General features: G+C 51.6%; 1 protein-coding gene across 25 annotated transcripts in view; it reads left to right on the forward strand.

Annotated features, from left to right (window-relative positions):
- The window catches only part of LOC143429101 (uncharacterized), a 143,079-nt gene that overhangs the window by 96,265 nt on the left and 22,318 nt on the right, over positions 1–24,496 (forward strand). For 4 of the 25 annotated variants that reach the window (XM_076904532.1, XM_076904530.1, XM_076904546.1 and 1 more), the window contains exons 1-2: positions 1,995–2,305; positions 3,098–3,360. The exons of 13 other annotated variants lie outside the window; for them this stretch is intronic. In XM_076904532.1, coding sequence (XP_076760647.1) covers positions 2,010–2,305; positions 3,098–3,360 — 559 coding nt within the window. In that variant the 5' untranslated portion in view covers positions 1,995–2,009. Of the gene's footprint in view, positions 1–1,982; positions 2,306–3,097; positions 3,361–24,496 lie in introns of those variants that run through there. 8 more of the 25 variants (XM_076904522.1, XM_076904527.1, XM_076904526.1 and 5 more) reach the window with 6 other exon arrangements.

A 24,496-nucleotide genomic window follows, 5' to 3' on the forward strand; every position in this document is an offset into this window, starting at 1 on the left:
CTTCTCCGTCCGGCTCGCTATTAATCTGCCTCCGATTAGTCGCGCGAACTGCGAGCACGAAGATGAACTCGCGCGGAATCTCGCGCGTTTCCGAGCGAACGATTTTTCGAGGCGCCCTTAAGTAATCGTTTCGCGCGAGGGTGCTCTCGGCTGTAGAGGAAGGAGCGAGTTTCGAACAGTCAAAAGGGACGATCGATGGTTCCGTGCATTGTCTGCCGCAATGCCGGAATGGATTAAAGCGGCAATTGTCTCGAGAATTTCCGGGATACCGGTATCGGGATAGAGACAACGGACGTCATCGTCGACGCGTTCCGCGAGCGGACGATTATCGGGCATTGTAACGCGGCCCAGCTGCGTGTCGACGATTTTATCGAGCACCACCTTAATTCCCATCGGTAAATAATTCTTCCGGATCGATCGTCCCCGCTGGGGCACCGTCTCTCTTGTTTTCCATTTGTATTATCTTTGGATTATCTACCTCGAATGCGTTTCGCGTTCATTTTAGGAACATCTGGTTATTCCGCTGCGTTTGTACTCTTCGCTGCGTCTCGATTGCCAAGGTAACTACCAAAGGATTTGGTGGAGGATTACAAACTTTCCCGGTACCAGGAAAACTGTGTCGTTTTCAAAGTTTTTTTCTTTCTCGTACAACCCAGATACCGTTGCAACGGTATACGGTTCATTGTCGAAACGTCGAAAGTAGTTTGAGAACAATGACGGAAGTCGCTTTTTTCGTACGGTACCAACAACACTTTTCCCTCGTAGAGGCTCTTTGATTCCCATGATATTTGTCTGCGCGTTCGCGCACGCTTTTGAACGGGTGCGTTTCAACCCCTTCGTGCCAGTATTGATACAACCACCGCCAGTGGCGAGCTCTTCAAATATCCGCGGAACGCCGCGGATGTATATCCAGAAGCGGGAGACCTTCGCATGGAAAAAGTGCCCGACGTTCGCTCGCCATCGTCGCCTCCGGTGTTTCCAACGTTGGCGTCGAATAATTGATAACCGAACCGAAATCACCGCGATGCAAACGAGTCGATGCACTTCCGCGCAGGGTGGCGAGCCTGTCGTGCATTGTTCGAACGGTCGCGACAGCTCCCGTTCGAGGCGCTATCGTGGCCGAGGGCATCCCAGTAAATTTTCAAACGGCTGGCAGCTGGCCAGGCGTTTTTATTACGGCGTACGGCTCACGGAACGTTTCCTGGTCGTCCTCCACGCCGGCTAACTCCGTTTCCAACCCCTGCGTCGCCTGCTGCCGCTCCTTGTACGCGGCGCACGCTCGCCCTCTGCTTTATGGGTGTACGGCTCGAACTTCTCGATCGAGAGTTTCCTGGGAGCGCGCCTTAGCTTAGCACGGGGTGCACGTCGACTGGGCAGGATTTGTGGCCAGCTCGTGAGAGAGCCCCCGTGTACGTCAGGGCGCCTACGTGCGAACTTTTTTATCGAGCACCATCTTGGTGCGCGTTCTCCACTGGGCTGCCAGCCGGGTGTGTTCACCCCGCCAGTTGAAACGAATTTCCTAGCTCGCAACGCGCCGTACCGTTTAATTATTTTGAACCCGTCGCACTCCTGGGAGATAACGTTATTATCGCTGCGCATGTTAGCATTCGGAATGTAGGTTAGCTAGCGTGGATCTCGAGGAACGAGTCCATCAAGCTGAACTGGGTCGTCGAAGCGATTCCTCGAAGTCGACCACACCTCGCATCCCCGCATTTCTTTCCTCCGCCTGGTTGTGAACCCCGTCGTAAACCCTTCAGCCGTAGACGCGACGTACGAGGATGTAGTGTCGGTGGGACCGCGAGCTAGACGGGCTCCCGACGAGCAGAGAGAGAGAGAGAGAGGAATGACGATCATCACCGAGGCAACTGGCCGCGATCTGTGAACGTGCACGAGCAAAAGACTGGACGGCGTGTGTCGAGTGTCGTTCGAGGGGATCGTGGTGGACGGTGGTAGACGGTTAACGAAGAAGGGGGGTGGTCCGCAAGGGCCACGGCCATGGGGGAGGCAGCATGTTCTCCGAGCTGTGCAGGGAGACTTTGCGGAAGGCAGCCGTGTGCTACAGTTCTGGTCGTGCAGGAAGTCCATCACCATCGCCACCAACGTCTCCGCCGCCATCTCCCGCCAAAGAAGCAAAGACTACTGCCAACGTTGACCTGGCAAATGTCCGTGACGCCTGCCACGAGGCCAGAGACCCGGGGACCAGCGGCAGAAGATCGCCGCAGCAGTCTTCGTCGACGGGAATCTGCACGACGGAGTTCCGTGGCTACACCGGAAGGAGATCGCCCACCGCAGGCGACTCCAGGGAGTACGTTTACCATCGCCAACCGCGGAACGCTTGCCTGTCTGGTATAGGACGACACTTTGCGTCGATTCCGATCTCGGCTGGATTTATATTCTTGTTTACGCGGTGCGTTTTATGAACGCGGAGGGAATCAGAGCCGGGTTAGAGCGACGCGGTATAAAACACGCTCGAGTACATGGGTACTGTGCGAGAGTCCACTTGAATCCATCGAACCGGTTTCGTTACCGGACTCGTAATAGCGATCAACTTTACTTCTGACAGAGCACATCGCACGGAAGTATATATTTTTATCAATACCGTCGTTATTCAGTTGGCCATTCGTAGCTTTTATCGATTCAATGGTACTTTTTTTTTTAAATTCCGATGGAGTTATACTCTTTGGCAGACGATTGACGACTTTCGCACAGTACACAGTATCGCAGCGTAATACCGGGATAAAGCGACGAGCACGCGTACGAAAATCCTCGTCTGAAGGCAACAACGAGCGCGGGATCGAGCACGATGCGAATCTACTTCCACCTGTGTTCGCTCTAAAACAATTAGTCACGCGTCTATCGCGTTTTCGTTCTCTGATCAGCACGAAAGTTACCGAGTCGAGATCGAGTCCCGTGGTGGATCCTAGTACCGGAAATTCGATCGTTTTTTCACGGTAGCTACGGGGTTCGCGATTACCTCGCGGCTAATCCGCGTCCCTCCCCCCCCCGTTGGGAAGCTCGAGGAGCTCGTTAAACGATCGAATTTGGCCGTCCAGACGAGCGTAGACGCGTAAACGTATTCCCGTCACGGAATCCTCAGGAAGCGTTCAACGGTGCCCGGCGAGTTCGGCAAAAGATTGGTCTGCCCCGAGGCGAGAGACGGGAAGCGGGCCTCGTTTCCGGCAGACTCGAGGGACGGACGATCGGTGTCCCCCGAAAAGGGACGGCAATACGAGGAGAACAGGGGATCGAGCGGAGGATACGAGTATGGCCGGCCAGACTCGAGGATCGGTAGACTGTCCCCTGGGTCACCGGGATCGTCGCCCGAACCAGAGGACAACTCCTCAACTTCTGGCGACGAAGGTATTTTCTCAGTCGTTCATCTCTTTGCTCGTGCACGCGCGCGCGGACTTGGAGAGAATTCGGGAAATAAGCGAACCAAGGGAGACGCGTGCGGAGGGGAAAAATGTTCTCGCCGTATTTTCACCGCACGACGGTTGGTTTACGCGAACGCGTCTAAACAGCTCGCGTGTAATGCGATCGTAAAATTCGAGCGAGGAAATTAATGGGACCGATAATAGGTTTGCACAGAAACACAAGTAGTTACGCAGGACAACTTGTCCCCCGTATCCGTCGTCGGTGCCTCGTAATTAGGGACCGAAATCGAATTTGCGGGGTAGCGGCGGTCGTAATAGTTCCATCGAGGCAAATTAGCGACGCAGCGACACACGAACCGAACTCCCCGGGGTTACCAGGGACGTTGGTTACGCAATTTCAAGCGTCTTTTCTCGGGAGCCGGTTCACGTGGCGCGCGATGAATATTGGAGGACGCTGGTTGGTTACGCGCGCGGATATTTCGCGAAAAATTCCGAGCATTCGCGAGAATCTGGGCTTTGTTTGCGCTGTGTTCGTGCATTCGTCGCCGGCGCGAGAAAGCTCGCTCGAAAAATCCGACCCGACAAGGGAAGATTACCTACTCGTGGAATTGCCCTACGCTCGCGGAACTTTTCGCGATTTCGCGAAACAACGGAGGACCGCGAACGTCCACCGGCTCTTTTTAATCTGTTAATACGTTTCTTCGAGCTGGTGGTATACACGGGAGCGCTTACGTTTTACTCAGTCCCTGATCTTTCCTGCGCTTTGAGCGATTTCCTAGAATAGAAGAGCAGATCAAGAGTAGACATTTATCCTCTTATCAACTCGCCTCGTCTTTCCGTGCGTTTTTCCCTCCTCTCCGTGTGGGGACTTCGTTCGCGAGCGAGTCGAAAGTTCCTTTTCTCGCGACGCTTTCTTTGTCGGACCTCCAACGACTTTCCTCCCTTTTATCGAGCTCTTCCCCTCGGCGGTCGTGCTCGCACTGAAAATTTGTCCCGTCCCGGGAAGCGAGGAATTTCGTTCGACAAAAGTAGCCTCGATGCTACCCTTTGACCGAGTGCTCAAAGCGCTACGAGCCGCGAGTGAATCCATTATCAAGTCTCCCTGGGGCTCTCCTCCATTTGTATCGCGCGTCTTCCCGGTTTTCGATGTTTCTCCGCGACTACATCCGCTAATTAGTAACAGACTAATATCTTAAACAGCTTGTCGAGAGTTTCATCCGGCTAATTCACTGAGCGAGTGAATTTCGGGGGTGCTCGTCCGCGAGTCTCGTTTCGTTTATCGTGTTTGCGTTCAAGTTTGCGATATCTCTGGATCATTTTTGTGTGTAACTATTAAAAGGAATAGTCGTGAAAATTTGTACGCTGGAATTTCCGTGTTCGACGTTTGGTTTTCCATCGAAAATGTTCGTGAAACGAATCCACTCCCAACGCGACCGCGTTCCGTTCGCGATCAGCTCGATGAAAAAAACAGAATTGGGCCAGCTACGTGAAATTTCCTCACGCCGGACCGATACTTTGTTTGGCCTAATTTTTCCGGCGATCACTTGGCGAGTCCTCGCGGCTAGCAAACGAAACGGAAAAGTTTCGCCCCCGCAGAGGTGGTCGCGGTTCTCCGACGTTCTCGAGGATGTTCGCGGAAACACGACAAACAATTTTTTCCCGACGCCGGGACGTGTCCGCGTATCGATTTTGGCTCGTAATCTCGGCGAGGATTATGCGGAAGTGAACGATACACCGGCGTGGTGAGGGAAATCAATAATATCGTGGGCGATGATGCGCCAAGGGGTACAGCGAAATCGCTTTGTAATTGCTCGGTACGAAATGACACGGTAAAAGTTGTCGATGCAGTTTTCTGAAACGTTCGCAACGCGTTTCGTTCCGTTCTCGCGCGCTTTTAAGACGATTAAAATCACCTGCCTCTTAAATCGCACAAGGTAAAAACATTTTATTTTTTCGCGTCATCCTCCGTCTCGTTTGCTCGAGGAACGACTTTCCCCGGTGGATCGCTCGAATTTCTCGTTTCCGGACTCCCCACTGATCGTTCTCGGTCACGAACCAAAGGCAAGACACGAGAACCGCTCGGCTGTCGAGTAAATCCGTTCTTAACGCGTCAAATTAAACCGTCACCGTGTTATCCGTCGCGATACGCGACCGCAGCAGGGCCTTTGAACGTTTTTCCTGCCCTCTCGACTGCGTCGCTTAATCTCCGGAGGATTACAGAGGGTAACATCGGGGATGACCGCGCGTTCGCTCGAATCTGCCTCAGTTGTTCGCGTAGCCGTTCCGACGACCGATCCTCCTCGTTGATTCGATGCTAATTGTTTCGAAAATGAACACACACGCGGCAGATTTCCGAAGGTGTCGTGCACGCCTCGCGCGCGCACGAACACGCGGACACGTAGGGAGGAAACGGTAGTCGAACGGGGGTTGTAGAAGCCTGTGAATTATGGGCGTTACCAGGTTGGTCGGCTCGGTAATGCGGTCTCGCAATGCGGCACGATTCGCTTCCTACGATTCGCGTCGTTTAACGAACCTACTTCCGCCTGGCTCTATCGATCGGAGATTCATCATAATCCACCGGCTAGGAAGTTTGTTAAAACGCAAATGCATCCACGGCCTAGCCAACGGCCACTGAGAAACGCCACCCTTCCGCGGCGTGGAGCTGGGTCGAGCTTTGTCTTTGGAATGCAAATACGCGTTACGCACCTGGTGAATATTTATGAAATATACGTCGACGATTCGCTGGTGGATGGTTACTTTTCTTGCTCGTATCGCGTGCTATATTTCTAAGAACCTGATGAGGATGCTTGAAGAGCTTAGAGAATTTCGTCGAACCCTTCAGACTTTCGCGATACCCGTTTCCACGTGGGACTGTTAATAGCTGAACAAAATGCAAGTGGAAGTGGCTAGAGCGAAATGAATATCGATCGCCAGTAGGCGGTCTTCCTCGTAACGGTCCTGTTATTTCATCGAAGCAGCAATTTTCTGGATATTCTTTAGAGCGGGGCAATTAATGATGCCCGGCTAAAATGGAACTTTTAATTACGAAACAACACAGTACGAAATTAATATCGATCGTGGTGGGTCCCGTGGTCACGAGGAGAGCGATTAAAATCATATCCACCCACGCTCCTAACCGAAGGCGTCTGCGTCGGTTCTCCGTTCTCGACAAACAATCTCCACGTTGCCCGACACTTCGACCGTTGATTCTCGGCGCAGAGCGATTGGAGTTTCGCGGCTTGATTGAGGATCAGGGAACCCGTGGACGCGACGACCAACCGCGCTCTTTCCATGGACTTGTCGGGAATTCTATCGAAGTTCCCGCGACACGAAAGGGATTACGATTGATCACAAGCCGCGAACGTATTTCCTTCGCCTCGTTGTCCTCCTTGAAACGGAAGATCCTCGCGACCCCGTTCGCACGAAGATCGCTCGCCCCGTACAATTTTTCTCTCGTTCTCCCTTCGATTTTCCGACGACAGGCTAGGTCCGCGGAAAATCCCGATACGTTTCAGCTTGGCAAACACGCCGGGCGTCAATATCCATCGCAGCGTCACTGATACTCGTTTTTAATTGCACGCTGTATCGCGCGTAATCCTATATTAATTGCCCTAATCGCGCGCGATGAACGAGGAACACGAGGAGGAGGCGTACGGAGGGTTTCAGTGTCGCGTAATCTTGCGGCTTTACGACGAATACACAGAAATAAACTGTGGGTCCAGATGATACGGAATTTTTCCTATCGTTTTTTTTTTCCAATGGACAGAGGAACAAAGGAAGATGCGGAAGGCGTGACGATTCTCTTAATGGACAGCAGGGAGGAACGCAAGGTTAGCAGATACGGTATCGCAAAAGGATCGACCTTTTTCACGGCTCCTCGGATGATCGCTGATCGCACAGATATCCATCGTGGAAGCATTTTTCGCTACCTAAATTTCGCTCGTAGTCGCTGGGCAATTCGTCCCGCCAGTGGCGTCGAGGATCGAAACGGATATCGAAGGGTGAGCCCTCCCGCGAAGAGGGACGCGGTCTCGGGGGTCGTTTCGAACGCGACGGAAAGCAATAAGTCGGCGGTCGTTGGCGAATCGCTGACTTTGGTCTGGCTTCTTCGAGGCGGGCGAGTCCTCACGGGCTGAAGAGGGAAGCCTTTTCTTCCTCTGCTGGCACACTCCAGCCGCGAAAGTGCCGAAGCTGCCTCGCGGCTTGCCAACACGAAACACTCGAGACCCTCTTCACCGCCTTGCTTTCGTACATTCTCTCTCTTTCTCTCTCTCTCTCCTTGAACCGCGTACCCCTTCCTGTTCCGCGGTCGCGACGATTTCAGGAGAATCGTACCTGTCCGGAATAAACGGAGACCGAAATGCATGTACGCGAGCTTCCGGTCGCGCCTTATCTGTCTTCGCAGTAAATTCCCGCGGAAGTCTGAAAATGATTGGTGGCGGCTTCTGTGCGAGCTGGCCGATATGAATCACCGCGGTGAATATCTTTGGAAACGTGGAAGCGAGCGGAACATTTTCCGAATAAAAGTTGTTTCGCACAGAAAGGACTATTACGCGTTGTCCTACTAACACTAGAACTATACGATGGAGGGATTCTATTACTTTGTCATTTGCTCTTAAGTATACTACGGATGCAAGGAAAATTTAATGGATACCAAGAAAACAATTGCTCGTTCCTTGTTTCCAGGACTCTGATAATAAGCTCTCGCGAAATGGGATTGAACTTTTTGATACGAAAATCTCTATCGAGAACTGGATCAATCATTTTACTTAGAACAAGTCTAAACTGTCACCTAAATTTTGTTTTTCCTCTACTCTGTTGCAGGTGAGTATTCCACGCGAAACCGGTTAAAAGCTGCTCGCTCGATTCTCAGAAGCAACCATGTGCGGATACAACGGAACTTACGAGGCAACGAGCAAGGAAGTACATTGAACTTTCGAACAAAATTTCGTTCCACGAACTAATCGCCAGTCCAGGGAGGCCACTTGCGAATTTTCCGGGCTCCTCCGGTCATCGTGCCAATTTCAAGAGAGCCAATTTAAAGCGACTCTCGCGAGTTTCCTTCGAAGGAGACACGACGGCAGCAGCCGTCCACGCCTCCCAAAGGTTTTTAACGAAAAACGGCGCCCATTGTTCTCGCCGTGATCGTCCGTGGACGGATGTGGCGTCGTTCCATTAATTGGAGCAGGCTCGCCCGCGAGAGAGTACCAATTAAACTTATATCTCGCGACGTCTTTATCGTCGCCGGTGAATGCGGTCGCGTGCCTGAATTCCCGGCTAAATGAGTTTCCCGCTCATTGATTTGGTAACGATACCGCGGTGAAAATTCCCTCCACGCTTCGTCGTCCCTCGCGGGCGCGTTCGTTCCATCGAACGGCAAAATCGTGTCCGTTTCGCGCGGATAATCAGCTGCGGGAACGTTAATCGGGGAATTGGCACATTGGTACAGTGCTGTCTCGAAGTTTCGATTCATCGTTATCGATGAAAGTGGCACTAAACCTTTGGCATTAAAATATTAACGAAAGATGAAATTCATCGTCGTTATTTATAGCAACATAAACGATGATTCGCGAGGAAGTTAATACTTCAGCCACAGTTAAACGAGCCTCGCAATTTTGCGTTTCATCAAGATTTCCTCCTGGAAGTTTTTCCTGTTGCGCGTACCTTTATGTAACTGGCACTTCTTTTCCTCGCGCGATGAATGCATTCTTAACCAGCGTCTCGTAAACAGTGGGGCCGTGAGGGTAGCTCTCGCCACGGAATAACAGAATTCCTCCGTGCACGTCTCGAATGCTAATTAACCGTGGCAACTGCTAATTAACGATCCGTGTTACAAGCCCGGTTACAAACGCGCCCGTTAACGACTGCGCCGAAGACGTCGTTCGAGGACTTCTTGCCAGCGATCCGGATCGCTGGACTCGTTTCTTTGCTCGATTTCGTTCGCGCCCTGTTTAACCAATCGTGATGCTCGTTCTCAGCCCATTCGCGAGGAAATGGAGGTACGATGGAACGATCCTTGCCAACTGATCGCCGCGAGATTATTACAGAGTTAACTACCAGCGGAACCGGCCTGGAATACCAGCTCGTGTAATATTCGAGCAAATTGCGGAACGTAGTAAAAACCGTGAAACGTCGATGGATATCGAATTTATCCTTTCTGAATCGCGATTAATTCCGTTTATTCCCTCTGGAGGATGCTCGGCCTCGATTCCAGGTAACGCGGACTCGATCGATTTCCCGCGCTCGCATCGAGAGATCGCGTCTGCAGCTCGTGGCTAATCAAAAACAGCCGTCTCGAGTCTCCTGAATGGTGGTAATTGCTAATCGTGGATGGCTGCGCGCGGATTTCACCGGACACGGAACAGATGGTACGCGAAGGCGAGTCGCGGGGGACTTCGATCGATCGTCGTCGACGGAGGATGCATTTCGTTAATAGTTTCCTTCCCTTGGTTACCGGCATTTACGTGGAAGGGAATGACCCAGAAAGTCTCTTTTCGACTACCAGATTCCAGCGACGCTTTCAGGCTCGAGTCCTGCGAGGTTGCCCTTTCGAATACTCACGGAGTATCGATCGCGTCCTTTCCTCCATTTTTTCTCTCGCCCTCTTCTTGCACGCATTCAACCGGTGTCGCACGAAAATTGCACCACGGGTAAAAGCTTTTACGATAGCGGCTATCGCATTCCGCGACCAGGCGTATCGTTAACCCTTTCGCGTGTACGATCGATGACTCTGGTCTTCGCATTCTCTCTACTCTTTCTATTACCTTTTTCTTTTTAAAAGAGGCCTCTATTTTCGAACGACGAAGGAAGCAGGACGACTCGAAGCTCCGTCGCAGACGGAGCATCCTCTCCGCGGTGTTTTAATTAAATCCGACCGATGCACACGAGGGCGGCCGTACCCTGATACGTGCCCAACATTCCACGTGGTTCACGCTCGCGCGCCCTCTCGTCGCTCCCTGTCGAGGGCGAAGGGTGCTCGTCGCGTAGCCGTGACGGAAACGCAGCCAAGATGCAGACGTCAAAGGTGTCCTCGTGCGAGGATGACGCGTCGTTGACCGACAGACTGTGCTAGAAGTGGATCCAGTTGCGAACAGGTTGCGGTGGATGAATTTTTATTCAAACATCCCTCCCTTCCCTCTTTCTCTCACTCTCTCTCTCTCTCTCTCTCTCTCTCTCTCTTTCTCTTTCGCGCGAAATCCCTGTTCCCAATTTCCCGTCCTCGCTTTCCTCTCGAAATTGCAAATTACATCGACACCGAGGGACTCGCGTCACGATCGAGGCGTTTAATTTTCCATTAGAGGGCTATTCACGGAGCAACGATCGGCGGCGGCGCTTTCTCGAGTTATACCCGCGCTCGGTATTTCAGACACGCTTGTCTCCGTACGATCGCGCGGCGCAGGCCTTGTTAATTGCCGATCCGAGGCGACGCCCGTTGCCAAGTGATTTACAAGCAACTTTCGTGCTCATTAAAGCGGTGTAAGCACGCTCGACGACGTTGTAAACTGTCGCAGCGTCTTATTCGCGCCACGTACGATCCGACTGACGGGGAGGCGACCGGTCGCGTGCTTGCCGCTGTTTAATAAATTTTCAACGACGCTCGACCTCGATTACAGGTTGCGTAAAATGCGCGGTGGCTAATGGAGGGATAGGGCCGTGGACGATTAACGCGCGTTTTAGAAGATTTAACCCGAGACGGGACTCCTATTTACCCAAATGAGATCCGCGAAAGAAGGAGAACGAGCGTAGGCCGCAAATTTGTTCGCGCGCGAGAGAGAAACGATCGCAACAGAAAATTAAGGCCGAACGATAACTCGCGCGAGTATTCTTGAGAACCGCCTCGAGATGGCTATTCATCACTCGAGCCAGCACAATGTGCTCCCTATGATAATTACCGGCTGCTTTTCTCGTTTCCACCAGTTATCAATCATTTACGTAACGCAACAGATGCGGTAACGAACGCAAGCGTCATTAATAAAAAGTAAACCCGACGGCTGTCGAAGAAACGTACAACTCTTTTACTCACCCCGGTCGATCGCGCTGAATGCTCGAGGCTGTTTCGCAGTCCTTCGCATTTCCATCGGTTCCTCGAACGGTCTACGTCCCTGTCGCAAAGGTTCGCGTTCCATCTGGAAATCGAGATACATATTTAGGAGGAGAGTTGATCCGATTCCGCTCAGCGACGACGACGACGACGTTCGCCAGCTTTCCGGGGTTTTAATCTCGCGGCTGAGTATCGTCGACGATGGCGCATGGACGGTCGTTAACCCGGATAAACCGGGGCTTCGAAAAAAAGCTCGTTCCGCTTAATTTCGCCCCCTTTACCTTCGCCCCCTCTCGCCACCTCCCCGACTTGGCATTATTTTTGCCAAGGAGGCTACCGGCGAGCCAGTCTCTCGTCTACAAAAGATACGCCGCGGTGAAAAAGCGGTCTTATCAACCGCAATTACTCCGCCGGACTAGGGTAGAGACATGTTCGTGCAGCCTTTATTTTCTGGCACTCGAAACAACCTGAGAAGAACGCCGGTTTTTCGCGAGTCTGCTGCAGCGAATCAGATACACACCGTTGTATATGTTCGCGTAGAATTTGGAACGCGCTCTGATGGAATCGTTCGGTGAAAGTTCAAAGTAGACGAGAAAGAGTGTAATGTCGCGGATGATAGCCAACTGTATGGGGAGGATAGTCGACCGAGCACGATGGTTAAGCCAGTGGATTCTAGCTGAAAAAAATTCTGCATAATTAATGTCCCTGGAACGAGCGTGGGAGGATTTCCTCGAGCGCCCGCTCTCTGTTTGCGATCTCGCTTCCTGTTTTCCGGTTTCCACGATGCCGTTTACTCGGCGCAAGTGAATTTTCATGCGGGAAATTCGATCCCCCATTCATTTCCTCCTGACTGAATTACCGGTCGATTCGGTTTGCTAAACTTCTTGTACAACCTTCGTCTCATTTTTCTGCTTTCTTTTTCCACCTCGCGTAATATCGTTGCTCGCTCGAGGAGAATAATCTTGCTTTATACGCATAAACGGCTGAACCGACAACACGCGATATCACGGGCGGGGGAGATAAAATATGTATAACAGCAGAGCGAACGGGGCAAGATTTCTCAAGCATGAACCTTGCACGATATGTACCCAACTTCCGATTCGTGTCCTCGCAATGATCCTCGAGCTCTCATTTCGAGGGATCACGTATCCATCCGGGGTATTCGAGTTGCTCCCGATCTTCGACTGGAATCGGTCGCGTGCTTACGCTATTTTCGACCAGCGGATGGTCGAGAGCAATAATAGGCTCGCCCTCCGTTTGAAGCATTCGCAATATTGCCGGCGGAGGTAGCCGTGGCTTACATGGAACTTGTAATGAAATTCTATTGCGTAGTAACTCCCGACCGCAACCCCGGGTATCCTTTGCTCCCTCTTTCTGCTTGACATGCGTGGACACACGTGCACGGAACCGTGTACGATCCGGCGCCAGGACACGAGCGTGTCCGCTGGGTAACATGACCTAACTTGGTGCGACGCGTTGTCCGTCCTTCGGAACGAGAGGTGATCGACCGTTGCGGTCTTCCTTATAGAAACTTCGCGCCCGAATTATGCATCGAGTATTCATTCTGACCACGGAAAATATGCTTCTCCATAAATTTCATATATATTTATTCTAACGCCTTGAAGAACGTCTTAGAGATCAAACGGCAGATCATCGATATCGATGAACATTCTTGAGATCACGAGTCTCGAAAGATTCGCCAGTCAAAGGAAACCAGATTACCTCGAAGGGTTTCAGGGAAATCTCGCTACCGTTTCAACCTCGAACACCTCCTCAATCTTTACCTTGTCATCTTGTCCGCCGATCGAGCGATAGTTCCTAATTAGGTTCGCTATGCGCGAACAATGTCCGACGAGATTCTTGCCAGCGGGTATCGCTTTCGTCGACGGGAAACGCCGATGCATCGAAATCCTCCGCCCCCGTGCCGCAATCGTAGAGTATCTCTGGTTTTCCACCGTCAGTTTTCGTAACCCGTTAACGTGATTCGCGAATGCCAATCGTTTCCCGTTCGTCCAGGTTCGCACAGCCTGTCGCTGTTCCTTTTACGCGCCTCTTCCACTGGTCCGACACGTTAAGTCCGCTACCACTGGCGCGAGGTAACGCGATGAAAGGAGCTGGCTCGAACCGAGGGAACTCGATCTCCAGAACGAAGCAACGTTTTATAGGAAATCTCGTCGTTCCTTACTTTCCACGGAGGTATCCTTATTGAATTTTCACCGTTCGTAATCTCCGCTCAAATAAAATGCCCGCCCACGGGGTTGCTTTCTCGATCGAGGGTGACGCTTAAAGAATTCGAGCGATCCATCATTCCTCCCGACCGCGCGCGATTCGCCGCGACGATCGAACCGATCCGACCCTCCGCGGTGATTCCCGCTGACGGAAGCAATCGGTCGTCGATCGCGGCGAGTATCTACGGTTATTAGTATCGACACTCGGCTCTCTGGACCAAAACGATTCGAGCCAGAGTAAAAGTGGTATTGTGCCGTGGGATATTGCGAAGCAATCGTACGTAAAATCAGCCAGGGGATGGTATTCCCTGGCGCGGCTGACCGGTTCGTATCGACGCGGCGCCGGGAGCGATATCCGACGTAGGTGTCAGAGATCTCGTAAAAGTTCGCGCCGCCTGTCCCGTCTCGCCCTGAGATTTTTTTATCGGGACAAGCGGACGCGGTGCTCTCGGTGATTGGCCGTAATTTATATGTAGATCGTGTATACGACCACCAACCCCTCCACTCCCCCTATTTCTAACGAATTTTCCTCGGATACTGTGCTCTGCATATTTACAAGCCGCTTTCCACCCTCCACGTTTTTCTCGTCCGTCGTTCTTCTTCTCTCTCTCTGCTATTTTTTGTCATGGAAAACGCGAACAGCGCTTTGGAAGTTTCCCCCGCGGGTAACGACGAAGCTTGCGAGCCCTCGATACGATCAAACGTAAATGAGAGGGTAGAGAAAACGGCGGGTACGTACGAGCCACTCTGTAGCACTTCTCGTGTCGCGACATTTGTTAGGACGCTAGAGAAATTCTTCTTGGGCGGTGAATTAGGGAAATGCGACGGTGGTATGAATATTTATGGGATCGCGGCAATTTTTGTAAACCCCTCTATATAAGAAGGTGGGCTATAAAAGATAATTAGTTGCTCCAATTTACTTAATTTACAACTTTCGTTTATGGAATCCACCACCGGCTTTTTATTCAGACGTTCAGTTCGAATGAACTTAGATTATAAATACGGATGTATGAAAAATCTCTGCAGCTTCGAAGGGTTCTCGTCCATTATTCAAAAATCCCAACAGGATAGGTCCGCGGTCGGTCGAGGTCGAATTTTTCAATCCCACGGTTCCAAACCCCACGCGGGGACGATTCCTCGCGATGGAACGGCGTTCTATGGTGTTGGCCAGGGTTTGATACCATTAATCAGCCGGACGCGGACAGCAGGTGGAATGGCAGATGGACTTGGCTGGCGCTGCAGACCGTCCGACGCCTGGCGGCGCGATGCTAATGACCCGACAAATTTTCCGATTGTTCCCCATCATCGAGGCGATCTCTCGTCCCTCTTGACAAACGACCTCGAACACAATGGCTCGCGCTTCCGCCCACGGAGTAATCTACCGCTCGATTTTTCACCGCGCCTCGTTGCTGGAGTCCCTCACCCAGAATGGGAGACGGAAGGAGTCGCGATCAATTTGTGGGTCAGAGGGAAGAGCTTATCAGCTTTACGTTCCGCGCGACTTGTTTTATTGTGTAGTAATTATTGCGCTGCCGTCGCTGGCTGTTCTTTGTTGGGTCTCCAAGGATGTGCTCGTGGAACACTTGCGATTGAAGTATCGCTTCTCTCTATTGAGAAGAGACAATAGCGTCGGGGTTGAAAGAAATCCTTGACCATCTGGATTACATATTTTTTTATTCGTATCAGTTTCTGTGGAAATTCTTCGCACAGGTGGAATGCAAACGTTTATCATCCCTTATTGGGGATAGATTTATATATTTGGATAGCCATTCTTCCGAAATTTCCCCGTACACGTTGAACGCGGCATACCAACGGGCAAGTTCCGATCTCCATCAAAAGTTAGGGGTTAAACGCGCGGCTTTAGAGCGAGTACATGGGACAGAAACAATTGGCCCCGCAATTAGGGGATACAAAGGGCTTCAACCGAAGGAGAACAGCTAGGCGAACAATGCGTTTCAGAGCGTTTCAACGCAAACTCGTGACAGCTTCTTCGAACGTACCTTAGGCGCGCCTGTGCACGCTCAGTTGGTTTACACGACTTGGTACCAGAGCAAGTAACTTGGCGGGTCGCGCGATCGAACCGTGCGCCCAGACACTTGCCGAGAATACACGGTTTATTATTCCTCGTCCCCGTTGGCCATTTTTTAATCAACTGACCTAATTCCACCGTGCAGTCTGACCCGTTTTGTCTCGCGGCCGCGAGAGGAAGAAAAAAAACGCGGAGCCTCTTACGGTAGCGACTTGCCAATTGAAATCCGCGACAAAAGAAGACGGAACGCGACTGATGAAGTGAAGGAGCCGCGGAGGAAAGGGCTGCTAGGTCACCTTTGTGGGACAGGACCCAAGTAATGGACGGTCTCATCCAGAATCGCCTCTTTTTTTTTTTTTTTTTTTTTATTTCTCAAGAACCCTCTTTGAATCGAGCACGAGGACCTGGCCTTCTCCGTAACTGGAAATCGAAAGTAATAACCAAGCTTCTCAGGGTGGAAAATTAGGAACAGAGGAAGAGCCAGTCGCGGCTCGCACCGATCTGCTTTGAGACATTGTAGGCGATTCCATTCGCGTGGCGCGGTTCTCACGCGTGGATGAAAACTTTCAGCTTTGTTTTCTCTGAGTTAGAATCGCGCGGCGGTACCAGAAACAGCTGCGTTTCATCCCCGTGCAAAAGCTCCATTTCTTTGTCTCTGTTTCGCGCACCCTCGAGAACTTTCAACTCGTTTAAGGTAAATCCGTGGATATTTCGCGCGCGCGTGGCAGCTCGAGACAGGGAGGGGTGCTCTCTCTCTCTCCCTCTCTCTTCCTCTTTTTCTTTTTTTGTTTTCTTCACCGGACGGAATGTGGAACACGAGCGTACGTCTGTGTACGTGCAACTCTTTCTTCCATCGTAACTCACGCGCGACTGAGTGGGTGTTTGTGTTCGCGATTTCGTCGGGAACGCGCGAAATAGGTGGATCCGTCGCGCTGATACGTTCGGGAGATCCGAATTCGTTGGCGAGGAATATAAGCCCACCTTTGTCTCGAAATATTCAACGATACGCGGCGTAGCTTCCACGCCAGTATTTTTTCTTTTTTTCTCCCCCGTTTTTTTCTTTTTTTTTTTTTTAGCCTTTCTATATACCGTGGCTCGCGTCCCTCGCCCACCCCCCGTTTCCCGTTCACGGTTTCATTCCGTAACGAATAACTCTTCTCACGACGAAATGAAAACTGTGTGGTTCCTCACGGTTCGCGGAATTTTCATCGTCGGCTCTATCGGTCGCGAAAAATCCGGTGCCCTTGACTTTTGTCCCTCCCAGTTAAATTTTCCATTTTCCTCCCCCGGTTTTGTTCACCTCTTCGCGCATCTCTCATTGTTCCCACGTATGCGACGATTCTCGTATACTTTCTCCGCTGAAATTATTCGGTTGTACACCAAAATTACTGATCGCAGATAACGCGATAGGACTCTCCTATTCCGTTCGTTTCGTCGAGAGACGTCAGCTCGCGTCACAAGGAGTCGAGTGCTTTTTCGGATATAAATCAGCCCATATATCCCACTGTCTCGAGCAGTCGAAATCAGATGCAAACGCGTCTCGCGGCATTAATTTCAAGCTATCCACCGGTTAATACCTCGTGCATCGTGACGTCTGCGAATCCTCGCACTTGGACGCGGCCGACACTGATTCTCGATGCGAATAGACAGCCGGATCAAACGTCCGGCGACGATAGTTGCGAAATGAAATTACTCGCCGCGCTCCTCGAAGGACAATGCGTTTAGCCGTGTGACACGCAGGTGGCCAGAAGATTAAACCGAATCCAGTGCACGAGGGACTGACGTCCATTCAATTAGCACGTAATCACGCTTTACGCGGATCCGGATAGCCAACGCGTACGTCGAAATAATTTCAGCCAGACGGGGAGAACTCGTCTGCTCTAATTGAATAAATCAGTAACAATCCGGGAACACTTTGCGCAACGGCGCCGCGCGGCTGTTCCGCAAACGCGAACTTTCCTGCGGCGCGGCCGAGAAAGCGTTCAGAGAACGTTCGCCTACACGTTAAATATTTACCATCGCGTACTTTTTCCCCGACACCGCGCAGTGTCGGGGGTTCGCGCGCGTTTTTTTACCCCCGCAGTCTCTGCGGTCGTGAAAGTACTCTCTAAAACGGAGCGCACAGTGAGTTCGGACGATAAACGTCTCTTTGATTTCTTCTGCGCGCAGTGCTTCGAAACAGAAGCCAGGAGCGAACTGAAACTTTCTCTCGTGTGTAAGACGCGTTCACCTTCACTCTCCGCGAACCATTTAATTAAGAAAACTCCTCGTTTTCATTACGCGTGTACTTTCATCTTGGTTGTTAAAAGACAGCAGCGTTGGCGTTGGCCTTTCCTCTTTTTTTTTCTGCGCAAAACGCGTAGCCGTTAGCTCGCGAATTAATTCGTAATTACGGAACAATTAAGATCGAGTGGCAGTTATCCGCGACTCTATCAGCGGACGTCCAACTGTTTTTACATTAAAGTTCCGCCGCGCGGGTAGGATAGCGTGCACGAGGGGGAGAAATCGTTTGCGGATGCAGCCAGCTTTTTTCTTAGGCGTGCGCGCCTGAAAAACTTCAATCGCTTTTGTCCCGTTGCAAGGAGGAAATTTGAAATTACAATCGGTCGGGGCGGCGAAACGAGGGTCGAAAAAAATTCCGTCTTGGCGAACGGGCGTCTTGCGGTTCTTGTTCGCCGGCCATTTGTCATTGCTTCGGATGCCTGTACGCGACGATCCGTGCCCTGAGCATGGATAAATGTCACGACGACCGCTCTGCCTACGTTTTAGCTCCCCATTTATACTCCTCGAGAGAAAGAGAGAGCGAAGCTCGCGTGCGGCTGTCTGCCAGTTAAAGAGGGACAACTTGGGCGGAGCGTGCTCCGATTCTCATTACGGGCACCCACGCGTCGTTCATAACACGGAAGACAGGGCTGATCGGATCGAACGACAGATTTAATTCGGAGAGAACATTTAATCGAGGAAATAGAATCGAATAGAATTTTATTATCCTCTTGTAGAGGGAGAAAGTAGGTTCTACTTGTATTCAAAGAGTTGTACCATTACAGTCCTGACAAGAAGTTATTTCAAACGGCAAGATTGAAACTTTTATTAAAACGAGTCTACGATCCTCTTCTTCGTTGACTCTAAGAATCTCCTGCTCTCGTTGCTTGCCCAAGTAACCGGATAAGCGACTACCCTTCTTCCTCGCGACTCGTCAAGCGACTCCGATTAATGCAACCGGACAGAAGAACGCTCGCAAGCGTCGTCCCGGTTTCTCGCGATAATTACGTTACCGAAACCCATTCTGCGGTTACACCCTTACGCGTTCTCGCGTACAGATAGCGGTCACGGTCATCCGATTCCGGCCGCACGTTCGCACCTTGGAAAAATTCGGTTCGCAGAAGCTGGTTGCTCGCGTTACGATGCCTCGAGCTCGCTCATGGATTAATTATCCAAGGAACGAGCTGTGCTCGTCGATCAGCTGCGATACGCTCGTTGATTACCGTCGCGACGCTCATTCGTTCCAGTGAACAGGTCGCGTAAACGTCGTTGCCTGTTGATTAGCGACGCGCGCGAAGTTGTCGCGGTCGCCATCGTCCACCCCGAAATCCAGGTCACTCGTGTTGTTTTCGCGTTCGAAAAACCTCCGCCCAGTGAAACGGAACACGGTTTGCTCTCTGGTAACGAGCACGAAGCTTGTTTACAAAGTAGCAGCGGAGTCTGTACGTTTTAATTATTCTCACGAGCGCGTGATCGATCGAGCCAGGCGTCGATGATTTCATTCGAAGAGAACCGGATCCCGGGTCCAGCCGCTCGCGTGCACGTCCCATGGATTTGCGTGTTGCAGCTTAAGCGGCTTTTCGCGGACGGATAGGGGGCTCCGCGTCGTCGATAATTAAACGGCAGTGACGTAAAAGGCCAGCCCGACGCTTTCTTACCCGTCTCAACGTCGAGGAGTAATTAACTTCTCCCCGCGGCTATCCGGGAGGTTCGCGTCTCGATTTTGATTCCACCCTGGAAACTCCGCCTCGTCTGATACGTACAGTCCTCTTTTTCGCGTCCCGGCTCTACTTTAAAGTATCGTAATTAATCTGTGACCGGTTATTGGTGCTCGCCCAACGTGCTTTTGCAGATAACAGGAATCGCTCCCGAGAATTTCGCCGGTGGAGTACGCGATACGTTAACCGGATGATGAATTGCAAATGGTCGTGCGTCAAAAAAATTGCCGCGTAACGTCCATACACGGGCGTATATAAAGAAAGAAAAAGGGAGAAAAAAAATGTACCGCGACTTGGTCGCCGGGCGAATCGATTAATTTCCGCTGACTACGGCTCGTTAAGAGTCCCTCTTGCTTTTCCGTCCGCTGTCAGTACTTCTTCGTTCCACGAAATATGGGACGCGCGTTTAATTGAAATCAATCTCGTGCCCGCGATAAAATTGGACGGAAAAAACGTGGCTCTCTTTCTCTCTCTCTCTCTCTGCTGTGACCAATATAATCGTTCGTCTCTACGTAACAGTTTTATTGTTCAGAGAAAATATTTGCGATTGATAGAAGTATACGAGGAACGCTCGCGACTTGTTGATCGCGAATACCCGCTAAACGAGGTTCCCCTGTTTTAACTCTTGGATACGAAATCTCGCGGGATACATTTTTAAACGATAGGACAACGGATCTGTCTGGTAATACCAAGGACGTGAGGACCCAGGTCCTCGTTCAAACACGTAGGTTCATCCACGCACGTCTCGGGGATTAGCCGTCGATCACGGTTCCGCGATGTGTCCCTTCGAGGCTACAGAGTGTACACGCTGGCCAGCTGGAGCAAGTTCAGCTGACGCCCTTGCTAAACGCGTTAGCCCCTGTTTGCCAACTAGTTAAACGGTTGATATTTGCTGGCCGGTCCTTGCGACCCTATTCGAGGCATAGGTCGCGGACAAGCGGACCGTAACGGCGTGCAAATGAACTCGCCCTTTCCCAATCCGGAAATGAAACGGCGAAGAATTAACTGGTCGCTGGGACGTGTTCACATCCGCGCCCCCGCCGTTATTGGCTTCATCAACGACCCTCGTGCCCCGCCTATATGAATATTGCACGTGTGCGGTAGCCCATGCGTGCTCGAACGTTTGATAATCTTCCCAGTCAGGCTTGGAATATACGGTTCGACGGTATATCCGTAATTTTCCAATCGGTTCCGAGAATATCGGAGTTTCTATGAAGCGACGTCTCGAGAACCGAGTAATATCTTTTAAGGGATGGTAGTTTAAAACCCGATAGAAAAGAGAAGCTCTGTTGCGTGTAAGTTACAAATAGTTAACACCAGTTGAATGCCACCCAGTGGTCTCTAATCTAATCCTTGTCGACGTTCAAGTGTACACCGTGTACTACACTCATTTTTTCACACTTCTCTCCTCCGACCGCTTGTCCAGCGAGACGAATAATTGCGATCGGCTGTAAGACACGCGAGGCTCGATACGCCCGTAGAGTAGAGAGGCGTCGCGAAAGGTACGCGACGATTGCACTCGTTGGCCCCAATAAATTTCTGGCGACGCTGCGATAGCGTGCATGCGACGCTCGCGTTAACGGGCCACCGCTGCGGAACACGTTGCGACGCTCGATAGTCCGTCACGACGGTGCGGCTTCGTAAATTCGTAGGGGTTACGGATGCGGGATCGCCTCGGGTACGCCACGAGGGGATCCTTTTGCCCGCGACAAGGATTTATGGACCGCGAGCCGGTTGTCGCCGCGCGAGAATTACGAGCCCTTGGATGCTCGACCAGAAATCGCATTTGACGGACATTTACCGACCCTGCGATATTCTCGAATGCCTCGTCCTCGCGAGTCTGTTACTCTCGAAGAGATTTTTCTCTTGCGGAGGCTGTTCGCGCATTTAACCTCGCGTTCTGACGATTTTCCGATACTCGTGTTCGCTGCAAGGTGTTCGCAATTCGTTTTAATTCGTACGCTCGTAGAAACTTCGCGAGGCGTTCGAAGGGATCGACTCTATTCCTTAAATCGGACTCTTTTCACGAAAATACAGTGAGGCCGCAATTTGTCAAGTTATCGCTATGTTCGCGAGTGCACTCGACGAACGCGAGCGCACTCGAGGCTGAAAACGTCGACGAAGTTCTCCGGAACGGAACCGGAAAAATTGCGAGCCGTAAGGTGAGTGAAAATTCTTCGCGCCCTCGGGAAACATTTTAATTTTACGGAATTATTTCGGTGTCGTTAAGCATTCCAGCGCGGCTGGAATTAATGCCGAGAGGAGGACGAAGTTGGTAGCTGGTTCGCGTGCCCGCGAAAGCGGACGCCGAGCAGCAGCAAGGACGATTATTCGCGATTCGTGGGGCGAGCCAGTAAATCAGAAGATTATTTAACGCCGCGAAAGTGCATCGCCGAGGTGTTCGTACGGGTAGACGGGAGGCGGGAACGAAACGTGCTCGTTAATACGAGTGGTCCCGTCTCTCATGTTTATTCCTCTGGGTGTTTCCTTTTATCCCTCTGTGCTACAGCTACCCCTGTGCGGCTCGCGACGATCCCTTGCGACGCCTCTCGACGCGTCGCTTCCTTTATGCATTCACACGTGAAAAGCGATTTCACTTTGCTCGCCGGATTCGATTCCGTTCGATTTCCAACGTTTCGCCAGCGCGTGCACGTCCGTACAAAAGGGAAGCGATCTCCTCTGCGCCTCCAGCCACCAGTTTTATTATCAACAAGCCGTTTAACAGCGTTCGAGTGCTGTTTTTCCAAGAGTTTCGCTCCGAGCCCGATGATCGTCCCGTCGAAAACACTTCACCCGGGTACCGTTGTTTGTCCAATATCGTCTGGTCATTAGTTGCATTCCTGGCAAACTGACGACTCGACCAATAACCGATACCCAAATTGTTCGGGCGCAAATTGAACATCCGCGGACGGTCTAAAACGTGTCCGCCTCGCGTGTCGTTGTTACCTGCCAGCCTCCTCGTCCGCTCGCTCTATTCATCGGGATAATGAATGTCCCTGACGTGCGAGCCGCCGTCGTTAATTCACGGTCCCAAGGAGCGCGTCCGGACAAAGAAGAAGCGACTTGTCCCACCCTTTTATACCTCGACGTGTCGGACTGGCAACGAAACGCGGTTCCTCCGACCTAGGAGCATTCTTTCCACGGGCCACCGCTTGCGTCAGCAATCTCCTTGGTCCATCCATTGAAATTACTGCCGCGCCCCCGTCAGAATTACGGCCTCGCAGCTTTCATTATCGCGACCCGACGATCCGCGTTAGTGACGTTTTAATAGCTCGGATCTCCGACCCGGTGGAGGTGGTGGACGTAGTCCTCGGACGATTTTTCGAAGGGACGGCCAGCACTTAGCGGGTGGAACTCCTGGCTAAGGAGGGTAGCTCGATAAAACGGTGCTCCCTTAATGCAGTCTACGGTCCTCGTTGATCTCCGCTAGCCCGCCAATATCGGCCACCCGTAAATCGGGAAACTCTCGCCGCTCGGCGACCGTCCGTGGAGACCGGTGTAAATTTCAACGTCGCAGCCCGTTCCACGTAGCTACCCTCTTAATATTTAACGCGTCGAGTGTCGTGTCGTTATCGTGGCTCCTAGCGAGCTCTAATTTACGCTGAAACCGTTTACGCCCCCGTAACAGCCCTGGCGTATAAATAGTTGCAATCGTTGCGCAAGCTCCGCGCTATGGAAGCCAGGATTTCCGACAGATTTTGTCGGAACTAGCGAAGCGTTCGCTGCAGGGTATCCGTCGAGGGCGAGGGGAATTAGCAGCGCGGAAAGGAGTCGCGTTAAAGCAACCTCATCGGTTCGAGTCCTCTCAGAGGCGTCACCCTGTCTTGCGAAACGCAGGAAACGGGCAATCGCCTTGGATGACGCTATTAATCAGCCCCGTGCAACTCCCGCCACGAATTCCTCCACGGGCGATCCTTCAAGATAATATTCCGCTAAGCTCTCTCTGCCAATATCCGGCGAATCGATTTAGCCCTCGCACAAATGATCAATCTTCTTCACCGTCCACGACACAGGCGACTTCTACGCGGACGGATAATGGCGGCGGGGAATAGGCTAAAGGTGGAAACGTCCGAGTACGCGTGTCTCAACACACCTGAGCTTGAAGCCTAATCGTAGTCAGAATAATACGGTGCCTGCGCGGGAAATTAACCTGGGACCGTTCATGGTAAACGCTTATCGGCGTCCGCCATGGATTTGTTGAACGAAACTTGCAGCAGAAACGTGGCTGCACGGACGCGACCACGAGCGGAACGGAAATTAATCAATATTTAATATACATTGAATGACCCAGCAGTTATTAACGTGTGCGTGCGCGGCACGTAATCGCGTAATTAATTTCTCGCGACGAGATTCTTGCCGGTTATACGGAACGGGGCATAATGGCGGCAGTTCCGCGAACAGTCGAGATCGATTAAATTGCATCCGCGTTCATTGTGTCTCGATCAATTGACCGCCTCGCGACTTCGCTGCACGCATTGGTTAGATGCGGTGCAGTGGTAGACGGAGTATTCCTTGCGTTCTCCAAAATGGCGCGCACCGTGAATTCCATGCCGCGCCTCGTCGTTCTACCCTCTGCAGCTCTACCATATCCTGTCGTTGTTGCACAATTTTGTCGCCAACCAAATGGCAATGATATTAAACAGTATATTCACGCGTCATATGTACGTGACATATCAACTTTCAAGTGTTTTCGATTGGCACGCGTAGAAAGAATAGTCCGGGGAAAGCTAGTTCCTCGCGGTGAACAGCAAGCGACGCGAAACATCCGCGTAGACGTTAAACAACGGCTAAGTGTTTGCCAAATAAGAATTCGAGAGGTGTGCATGGCGAAGCTAGAGCAGTTG

The sequence above is a fragment of the Xylocopa sonorina genome, chromosome 11 (assembly GCF_050948175.1).
Source record: "Xylocopa sonorina isolate GNS202 chromosome 11, iyXylSono1_principal, whole genome shotgun sequence".
Lineage (NCBI taxonomy): Eukaryota > Metazoa > Arthropoda > Insecta > Hymenoptera > Apidae > Xylocopa > Xylocopa sonorina.